General features: G+C 50.0%; 1 protein-coding gene across 4 annotated transcripts in view; it reads right to left on the minus strand.

The window, feature by feature from the left end:
• Positions 1-11,294, minus strand: part of glo1 (glyoxalase 1) — a 61,982-nt gene that overhangs the window by 7,702 nt on the left and 42,986 nt on the right. The window contains exon 2 of one of the 4 annotated variants that reach the window (XM_055636121.1): positions 575-677. In XM_055636121.1, the coding sequence (XP_055492096.1) occupies positions 575-649 (75 nt within the window). In that variant the 5' untranslated portion in view covers positions 650-677. Of the gene's footprint in view, positions 1-574; positions 712-1,963; positions 1,994-11,294 lie in introns of those variants that run through there. The other 3 variants (XM_055636119.1, XM_055636122.1, XM_055636120.1) reach the window with 3 other exon arrangements.

Here is an 11,294-nt window from a genome sequence, read left to right on the forward strand (position 1 = left end):
AGCAATCCACCACACTAATCTTTCTTTAAATCCAGTCCCATTAAATATAGTGTAATTACACCCATTGCCCTTACAGGGGGGGGGGGGGGGGGGGGGACAATTTACAATAGCCAACTAACCCACAAATCCGCATCTCTGCGATATGGGAGGGTACGGAGAAGTTGGGAAAAGCCACGGCTTTGAGCCAGCGAGAACGAGCAAAGTCCACACAGACTGCACTAACTTCCTTTAGCAAAGGGGAGAGTTAAAAAAATCGGAGAACAGAGATTTAAAATAATTAGCAGTATTGGAGCAAAGAGGCAACTTTTCACGCCCATCGGGTGAAGGCATAATCCCCTGGGGTGAATTGTCCCTGGGACCTGCAAGGTTCAGTGTAGGAATGTTGGGTCGCTCGGGCAGGTAAGGGCAGTACGGGCAGGAGGGGCCGCATGGCCTCCGGCTCAACGGCAACATGCATGCGGTGGTTTGTTGGGCCGGGAAAGTCTGCTGCACGGGTTTGACAGCCGGTGCCCCTGCCTCAACCCCAACCCGGCTGGGACGGAGGGAGGAGGTGACCCGGCCTCGGTTGCCACACCTGGGTATCGGGGTCCGGCTCGGAACAGGCGGCGTACGCTTGCTCGTCCGTGAGGCCGCTCAGCTCCTGCGCCATTGCGACAATTTGCACAACTCAGATCGACTGGGAAGCAGGGGGGGGAGCGCGCGGAGGGGGGGAGCGCGCGGGGCGGGGAGCGCGCGCGGAGGGGGGAGCGCGCGGGGCGGGGGGAGCGCGCGCGGGGCGGGGGGGAGCGCGCGGAGGGGGGAGCGCGCGGAGGGGGGGGGGGGGGGGGCGCGGAGAAGGGGGGAGCGCACGGAGAAGGGGGGGGCGCGCGGAGCGGGGGGGGGAGCGCGCGCGGGGGGGGGGCGCGCGGGGGGGGGGGAGCGCGCGGGGGGGGAGCGCGCGGGGCGGGGGCGGGGGAGCGCGGGGGGCGCGGCGCGGGGGGGGGCGCGCGGAAGGAGGGGGGGAGCGCGCGCGGGGCGGGGGGCGCGCGGAGAGGGGGGGGGGAGCGGCGGAGAGGGGGGGAGCGCGCGGAGAAGGGGGGGGAGCGCGCGGAGAGGGGGGGGAGCGCGCGGAGAGAGGGGGGAGCGCGGGGAGGGGGAGCGCGCGCGGAGAGGGGGGAGCGCGCGGAGGCGGGGGGGGGGGGGAGCGCGGAGGGGGGGAGCGCGCGGAGGGGGGGGAGCGGGGAGGGGGGGAGCGCGCGGAGAAGGGGGGGGGAGCGCGCGGAGAAGGGGGGGAGGGGCGCGCGCGGAGGGGGGGAGCGCGCGGAGAAGGGGGGGGGGGGGCGCGGAGAAGGGGGGGGGGGGAGCGCGCGGAGAAGGGGGGGGGGAGCGCGCGGAGGGGGGGGGCGCGCGCGGAGAGGGGGGGAGCGCGCGGAGAGGGGGGAGCGCGAACCCTGACAATGGCCCCGCCCCCCGGCCGCTCCGCCAATCACAGGGTAGAGGCCGCCCGCCCACCAACCGCCGCGGCGGAGCCACTCGGCCCCTCCGGCCTGTTCCATCCTGCCCGAAGATCCTATCCAACTCTACCCTCAGCATCAGCACCACCTTCCCGGTCTCTCCGCTCAGCCCTCGGCTCTCTTGTGGTTCAATCATCATCTCCTAGAGCAGGGGTTCCCAACCTTTTTCGTCCCGATTACCTCTGGCTACTTTTAATAGCACATAACAATGTTATTTAACTTATTTACGAACAACGAAAGATGAACAGGTCCAGTCAGTCAATGAGAAAACATATGTACAAATCCTGAATCAACAAATTCACCCCCAGGTTGGGAAGCCTTGTCCTAGAGTCAAGATATTAGCACGGAAACAGGCCCTTCAGCTCACCCGGTCCGTGCCAACCATCAACCACCCATTTACATCAACATTATACGAATTCCAGTTTCTTTATTTAAACAGGTTGACAACGTAGGTAGAAAGGTAAGCCAACCTGGGTGTGATGCATCCGAGTGTATTGAGGGAAGTGAGACGATGTGGTTTTGTCTCGGGATACAATCTTGCAAACCCGTGTTCTGGGAGTCAAGCCTGAAAGCAGGAGGTCTGTAGACATTATTTCTCTGTTTAACCCGTTTAAAGTAGAGAATAAGACTCAAGAAGGGCCTCGACCCGAAACTCCAGAGATGCTGCCTGTCCCGCTGAGTTACTCCAGCATTTTGTGTCTATCTTCCCTAGAAACTACAGCCTGGGGACTTACCTTAGGGCCGAGGAATGTTAGGAATTCAGCATCAGTTAGGAAATCGTGGGTTAGTAAATGACAGTATCAATTGATTAGCCCTGTCTCACTACTTGAGTAAAAAATCAGAAAATGATGAAAACACTCAGCAGGTCAGGCAGCATCTTTGGAGAGATAAATAAGTTGTAGATTCTTTATCAGAACTGCAAAGAAGAGTAAACAAGTTTGTGTCAAATTGCATGGAGGGTGCAGGAGGGATGGTGGGGCAAAGGGAATATATCTGATACGGTGATGCCAACGTTGTCGTGAAAACATGTTGTCATAATTTAGTTGATGTATTAGGAAGAATATGGACCTTGGTTGCTAAAAACTATGAAATTAGGCCATTCTCTAACTGTTATTGAGTTAAAGAGGGTACAGAAGGAAATTGATAGGAAAAGTGAACAAGCAAGGATCCAGCAAAGGCATTATAATGTGGGGAATTTTGAAATTGTCCATTTTGGCAATTATTTGGAAAATAATAAAGGAGCATGTTATCAAAATTGCACAAGTTTGCAGAGCTCTGAGATGCCGAGGGATTTGGATGTCCTCAGTAGCCCGTTGACTGGACTGATGCCGAGGGAACTCCCAGTGTGCAGCTTATCAGCTCGTGCAAGAGAAGGTAAACATGGGTTGGTGTTGATGACAGAGGAGGAAGCAGCATTTAAGAAGCATTGAAATAAAACCAGAAATGCTGGAAGCAATGAGCAGGCCAGGCAGCATCTGTAGGGAGAGAGAAACGGTTCATGTTTCAATGTGTAGAAAGGAACTACAGATGCTGGTTTATACTGAAGATAGATGCAAAATGCTGGAGTTACTCAGCAGGTCAGGCAGCATCTCTGGAGGTAAGGAATAGGTGACGTTTCGGGTTGGAACCCTTCTTCAGACTGGTTCATGTTTTAAGTTAAGAACACTTTAGCTGACCTTAAATGTTAACTTTGTTTCTATCTCCAGGGATGGTGCCTGGCCTATTGAGTGTTTCCTGCATTTTCCAATTTTATTTTAGATATCCAGCATTGAAGTCATTTTGAGTTTCGATTGCTGGAAATACAGAACTTGCAATCAGAGGCTGGGCAAGTGTCAGTGCATTCATTATCTTGTTAGAGGGATGGTCTCAGTACTGCAGCTGGAGCATGCGTTGAGTTTTTGTTTTAGAGATACAGCGTGGAAACAGGTCCTTCGGCTCACCGAGTCCACATCAACAATTAATCACCCGTACACTAGATTTATGTTACCCCACTTTTGCATCCTACACGTTAGGGGCAATTTACAGTTAACTTACAAACCTGCCCATCTTTGGAATGTGTGGGGAAACTGGAGCACCCAGACAAAACCCACATTGCTCACAGGGTAAACATGCAAATTCTGCACAGAGCACCCGTAGTCAGGATCAGACCCAGGTCCCTGGCGCAGTGAGGCAGAAACTATACCTCGTTTGTGAGACAACTTCAACTGAAATAATTGAACACAGTCAATGTCTACACTTGATTTTATTCGCAAAGTTGCCAACATTTGTGAAGATGGCCAAGAAACACAAAATAATTCTCCTGATATTAAATGCAAAACGACTGTAGCTTCCAGCCACAGGACCGCAGCAGAGGTTGGAGTTTAGTAGCAGGATCTGAAGTACGTGGGTGTCGTGACAGAGGAGGCCATTCAGCCCATCAATTCAGTGCCAGCTCCCAGGGCAATCACATTCCCCTCCACTCATTTTATTGTAACCTTGAGCATGTTTATGTTTCTGTGCTGAACGATTTCATAACACTGGTGCATTGAGTCCAACACAGGTCACCACCTTTTTCCAAGAATTTAAACACCACAAGTAAAGTATGGAACATATTCACTAGTATGGTCCTAGGGAGGAAGTATTTCAGCACAAGATTAGTCTGGAGAAGCTGTTGTTTTTGGCTGGTAAGAGGTTGGTTGGACGTTTCTGAAATAATAGTAGGAGTGGGTGGTGTAGAGGAGAGAGAAACTGTTACCATTGATTAAAGTTGGGAACCAGGGCACACAAATTTAAAGTGTTCAGTAAAATAACCATTAGGTAGTTATCTGGAGCAAGTGGTTAACGCAGAGCCTGCTTTCAAAAGGAAATTAGATCAGTACTTAAAAGGGTTGGGAAAGGTATGGGATGTGGGAGACAGGAATAGGCTGCAGCTTTATAATATTTTATATCTGAATGGTGACAGATTAGGAAAAGGGAAGGTGCAATGAGACTTGGGCGTCCTTGTACATCAGTCACCGAAAGTAAGCATGCAGGTACAGCAGGCAGTGAAGAAAGCAAATGGCATGTTGGCCTTCATAGCGAGAGGATTTGAGTATAGGAGCAAGGAGGTCCTACTGCAGTTGTACAGGGCCCTGGTGAGACCAAACCTGGAGTACTGTGTGCAGTTTTGGTCTCCTAATTTGAGGAAGGACATTCTTGCTTTTGAGGGCATGCCGCATAGGTTTACAAGGATAATTCCCGGGATGGCGGGACTGATGAAAGACTGGATCGACTGGGCTTATATTCAGTGGAATTTAGAAAGATGAGAGGGGATCAAATAAAACATGATCGTGTAGTATACCTGGACTTTCAGAAAGTATTTGATAAGGTCCCACATAGGAGATTAGTGGGAAAAATTAGAGCACATGGTATTGGGGCTAGGGTACTGACATGGACAGAAAATTGGTTGGCAGACAGGAAACAAAGAGTAGGGATTAACGGGTCCCTTTCAGAATGGCAGGCAGTTACTAGTGGTGTACCACAAGGCTCAGTGCTGGGAACACAGCTATTTACAATATACATCTATGATTTAGATGAAGGGATTCAAAGTAACATTAACAATGATGGGTGGCAGTGTGAACTGTGAGGAGGATGCTATGAGGATCCAGGGTGACTTGGACAGGTTGGGTGAGTGGGCAGATGCATGGCAGATGCAGTTTAATGTGGATAAATGTGAGGTTATCCACTTTGGTGACAAAAACAGGAAGGAAGATTATTATGTGAATGGTGTCAAGTTGGGAAAAGGGGAAGTACAAAGAGATCTGGGGGTCCTTGTTCATCAGTCACTGAAAGTAAGCATGCAGGCAGTGAAGAAAGCTAATGGCATGTTGGCCTTCATACAAGAGGAGTTGAGTATAGGGGCAAAGAGGTCCTTCTGCAGTTGTACAGGGCCCTAGTGAGACCACACCTGGAGTATTATGTACAGTATTAGTCTCCAAATTTGAGGAAGGACATTCTTGCTATTGAGGGAGTGCAGCGTAGGTTCACAATGTTAATTTCCGGGATGGCGGCACTGTCATATGTTGATAGAATGGAGCGGTTGGGTTTATATATTCTGGAATTTAGAAGGATGAGAGGTTATTTTATTGAAACATATACGATTATTATGGGATTGGACACGCTAGAGGCAGGAAACATGTTCACGATGTTGGAGGAGTCCAGAACCTGGGGCTACAGTTTAAGAATAAGGGGTAGGCCATTTTGAACGGAGATAAGGAAAAAAGTTTTCACCCAGAGAGTCTTGAATATGTGGAATTCTCTGCCTCGGAAGGCAGTGGAAGCCAATTCTCTGGATGCTTTCAAGAGAGAATTAGATAGAGCTCTTTAAGAAAGCAGTCAGGGGATATGGGGAGAAGGCAGGAACGGGGTACTGAATGTGGATGATCAGCCATGATCACAGTGAATGGCGTTGCTGGCTCAAAGGGCCAAATGACCCTCTGCACTTATTGTCTATTGAATTTGGAAGGATGAGAGGGTTCTTATAGCGGCCAAGTGGCCCAGGGAGAGAGTTGCTGCCTTGCAGCGCCGGGTGCAATCCTAACCACTGGAGCTGTCTGTATGGAGTTTGTACGTTCTCCCCGTGACCACGTGGGTTTTCTCCGAGATCTTCGGTTTCCTCCTACACTCCAAAGGCAGGTTAATTGGCTTAGTGTATGTGCAAATTGTCCCTAGTGTGTGTTGGATAGTGTTAATGTGTGCGGGGGTCGCTGGTCTGCACGGACTCGGTGGGCCAAAGCGGCTTTTGCCAGAACCAGAGGTCCACAGCATTCGAATAAGGGGTAAGCCATTAAGGACTGAGATGAGGAAAACCTTTCTCACCCAGAGAGTTGTAAATCCGTGGAATTCTCTGCCACAGAACGCAGTAGAGGCCAATTCACTGGATGTTTTTTCCAAGAGTATTGCTCTTAGGGCAAATGGAATCAAGGGATACAGGGAGAAAGTCGGAACAGGGTACTGATTTTGGATGATTAGCCATGATCATATTCAATGGCGGTGCTGACTCGAAGGGCTGAATGGCCTACTGCAGCTATTTTCTATGTTTCTATTTTGGTTCAGCTGCATTTGGTGAATTGAACAAAAGTACGATAAACATGATTCTAATCACCCTATTACAGGACCCACTGACTCCCATAGCTTAGACTGCACTTCTTTCCACCCCGCTTCCTGTAAGGAATCTATCCTCTACTCCCAATTCCTCCGTCTACGCCACATCTGCACCCAGGATGAGGTGTTCCAGACCGGGGCATCGGAGATGTCCTCATTCTTTAGGGAACGGGGGTTCCCCTGTTCGACTATAGACGAGGCTCTAACTAGGGTCTCCTCTATATTCCGCAGCTCTGCTCTTACTCCCCATCCCCCCACTCGTAACAAGGACAGAGTCCCCCTTGTCCTCACCTTCCACCCCATTAGCCGTCGCATGCAACATGTAATCCTCCGACATTTTCGCTACCTCCAACGGGATCCACCACTGGCTACATCTTCCCATCTCCACCCCTTTCTACTTTCCGCAAAGATCGTTCCCTCCATAACTCCCTGGTCAATTCGTCCCTTCCCACCCAAACCACCCCCTCCGCGGGTACTTTCCCTTGCAACCGCAGGAAATGCTACACTTGTCGCTTTACCTCCCCCCTCGACTCCATCCAAGGACCCAATCAGTCTTTCCAGGTGAGGCAGAGGTTCACCTGCACCTCCTCCAACCTCATCTACTGCATCTGCTGTTCCAGGTGTCAACCTCTCTACATTGGCGAGACCAAGCTCAGGCTCGGCAATCACTTTGCCCAACATCTCCGGTCAGTTCGTACTAAACAACCTGATCTCCCGGTTGCTCAGCACTTCAACTCCCCCTCCCATTCCCAATCTGACCTTTCCATCCTGGGCCTCCTCCATTGCCAGAATGAGGCCCACCACAAATTGGAGGAACAGCACCTAATATTGCGCTTGAATGGTTTACATGGTATGAACATTGACTTCTCTAATTTTAGATAGCCCTTGCTTTCTTCCTCCTTCCCAGCTCTCCCACAAAGCCTACTGTCTCCACCTCTTCCTTTCTTTTTAATGTTAATGTTGTACTATTTATTGCATACTTACTCCCTGCGCAAAGGGGGACTGTATAATACCTCTGTCAGAAATGGGACTCCTATGGTGCTGAGGCCAAGACCTGGAGCTGTCAGTGTAAACCAGTGCTCGCTCTGCTTACCGTTCCATGCTCTGCGCCCCTTCTGTTTTGCAGGTCGCCGTGATGCTCTCCCGCACTGTGGGACAGACACCGCGGCTGACTGTCTGTGGGGTGCTCACTGTCCTGCACATGGTCTTCCTGCTTTATCTGCACTTTGCTTACCACCGGATCGTGGAAGGTACAAGAGTGAAGCAAACTTATGGGCCTGCCCCACTTACGCGATTGTTCAGGCAACTATTAAATTGCCGGCAGTCACCTGAAAAACTGGCGGCTGTAACGGCACCTGTCTGAGTGGAACACACACACACACACATCGCTTCCTTCACCGCCCCATTATGCAGGCGGGGGACAAGGCAAGCGGGGGGATTGCTGTCGGAGTGAAATTCACACGGTGCAAAGCCAATGTGATACAGACACACACCGCGATGAACAGGAAGGTTGGCGCAGTAATTAAGATGGTGAAAGCACAGTGTACGGGAAGGATCAGGTAAGTCCTTTAAAAGAGGGGGGGGGGGAAGAAGGGATGGGGAGGAGTGGAGACAACTTTTAACACAGCTGTGAAGCTTGGCGGACATTAACATTACCAGTTGGTTATCCTTGGTTCTGAAAACTACTGCTTACGTTTTTTGTTCCCAATGAGCCAATGAAATTCACCGGTCAGCACTGGCTCCAACCTATGAGAACCTATGACAACCTTCAACCTCCTGGCAACCCACTACCACTGCACCTACGGCACGAGAATTCTTGCTACTCTACATGGCAGCTTCATTTTGGTCGCCGCTAATTTTTCAACATGTTGAAAAATTTGCGGCAACCATAATGAGGCTGCGACTCGTTCCCAAAATGCGGGAACACTTCACGACCATGAAGGCGTCTCCCCGGGCAACCACCCGCGAACATGCGGCGACCGCATAGTCTCCTGCAGTCTCCTAAGTGGGACAGGCCGATTACTATTTCAAAGTCCTACGTATACTGATTTGGGGGGGGGGGGGAGACTGTTTTAATTCCCATTCAGATTTAAGGGTTGCCGAGCTTATGAAGGGGGTATTAACTCAATTCATTCCAGTTTCAACTCAAGACTGGAAGCCTGAATTTGTCAGAGTGTAGCTTTGTGGACAGGCTGACATTAAATCAGTTTAACCCCACCCCTGCCCAACCCAGGGAGAATTGGCCCAGCTTCTGTGATTTGAAGTCTCGACCCGAAACGTCACCGATTCCTTCTCTCCAGAGATGTTGCCTGTCCAGCTGAGTTACTCCAGCATTTTGTGTCTATTCTCTGTGATTTAAACACAGGTATAAACCAATGTGGCTACGGAGGGCATTCAGCGGCTCCAGGCCACACATGGGTCGTTCTAAACACAGCTAAAAACATTCCTCCCCTCCCCCATCACAGTAAACCACACTGGCTGCATACCTCCTGGAGAGCTGAGCTTTTAAACGGAGAGAACAAAGGAGGTGGGGGAGGGAGAGGCAAGATTTCAGCTTCCCTGCTTGGGAGCTCAATGGCAAGTTTCCACCCCAGCCCCACCCCCACCCATCTGCCTCTCGCTTCTGCTGACAAAGTTAGTTATTAAACTACCTTTGTGCAAAGAAGTTCAAAACCACCAAACATTTTCAGTGTTTATTTCAAATATTCCCACCTTTATGGTTTAATTTGCACATTAGCTGAACGTTGGCTATAATGCATTGGATCTTGTTTTTGCTTTTTAAATGATCATTAAAATCAGCATTGGACCAAACTTTTCCTAGACTCATAAGAGACGTGTGGCAGAGGCAACCATTTGGCACATCGTATTTGTGCTGGTTGAGGGTAAGCCATTTGAACGCAAAGCAAAGTAGGACAATATAACTGGTGACAGCACGCCCCTCCCTGACAAGCTGAATACCACCCTTGTTTTCAATAGAAATTCAGTGGAGTGACTTCAGCCGCCCAACAGTCTCAGGTGCACCCACAGCCATTTATCTATCTACCCCCTGCTACCATCGCAGAAATCAGATTGTCCTTCCTCAGTGAACCCGCAACTGGCCTGGATAGTGTCCCGCTGTGTTCTGTGAACCTGGCAAGAGTATTCACTGACATTTTTAACCTTTCCTTACTCCATCTACCTTAAAATCACTATCATCCCAGTCCCAAAGAAAAGCAAGGTAGAGTGGCTTAATGACTACCATCAGGCAGCTCTGACATCCACCATCGTGAAGTGCTTCCAGAGGCTTGTCGTGACACATATTCATTCCAGCCTCCAACACAGCTTTGATTTACTGCAATTCACCTACTGCCGCAACATATCCATGACAGAAGGTACACAAAAATGCTGGAGAAACTCAGCGGGTGCAGCAGCATTTATGGAGAAGGAGATAGGCAACGTTTTGGGCCGAAACCCTTCTTCGGACTTCATGACAGACACCATTTCCCTGGTCCTACCCTGGAACATCTGGATAACAAAGACACCAACATCATACTCCTATTTATTGACAATAGCTCCGCATTCAATGCCATCATTTCAACTACACTCCTGGACCCCTGGTGAGGACACACTCCCCCTCGCCCCACAACTGGATCCTTGATTTCCCGACCCATAGACAACCATCAGCAAGGATAGCCAACAAAACATCCTTTCAACACAAAGCCCCGCAAGGCTACATTCCCAGCCCCTCACTCTACTGTGTGGCCAAACTGCAATAAACTCAATTTCCAAGTTTGGAGATGACACCACTGTCACTGTGGTTATTTAATGACCTGACAGAGACAGAGAGCTTGATAGCGTGGTGTCATGGCAATAACCTGTTCCTCGATGTCAATAAAATGAAGAAGCTAGGCATTGATTTAAGGGCCTTTCCCACCCTGATTATCCTCTCTTTGCTTTCCCATCAGGTAGAAGATACCAATGTTTGAAAGCACGTACCACTAGATTCAGGACCAACTTCTTCTCCGTTGTTATCAGACTAGTGAACAATCCTCCCATAAGCTAGGGTATGTCCCGATCTTACAACATACCTCATTGCGGTCCTTGCACTTTTGCTCTGTAACTGTAACTCTATAATGCTGTAACGCTATATTCTGCACTCTTATATTTTTCTCTTTGCATCATCTGTGTACGGCCTGACTTGCGTTTAATATGGTTTGATTTAACGAGACAGAACGCAAACAAAAGTTTTTCACTGTATCAAAGTACACCAATATTAATTTCATTCTGAATCCGACCTTTGTGCCCTCGGCTTCCTCCATGGCCAGGGTGCCACCGCAAATTGGAGGAGCAGCACCTCACATTTTGCTTGGGCAGTTTACACCCCAGCAGTATGAACATTGACTTCTCCAATTTCAGGTAGTCCTTGCTTTCTCCCTCCTTCCCCTTCCCCTTCCCAGCTCTCCCAGTCTACTGTCTCCGCATCTTCCTTTCTTCTTCCCGCCCCCCCATACCCCCCACCCCCACAGTCTGAAGGCCCGAAACGTCACCTATTCCTTCGCTCCATAGATGCTGCCTCACCCGCTGAGTTTCTCCAGCATTTTTGTCTACCTTTGATTTTTCCAGCATCTGCAGTTTTTTCTTAAATATTAATACCCTCAGCAACACAGTGCATCGGTACAAAGACCAGCACTCGGGATGAAA

This window comes from Leucoraja erinacea, chromosome 5, assembly GCF_028641065.1.
Source record: "Leucoraja erinacea ecotype New England chromosome 5, Leri_hhj_1, whole genome shotgun sequence".
Taxonomy (NCBI): Eukaryota; Metazoa; Chordata; class Chondrichthyes; order Rajiformes; family Rajidae; genus Leucoraja; species Leucoraja erinaceus.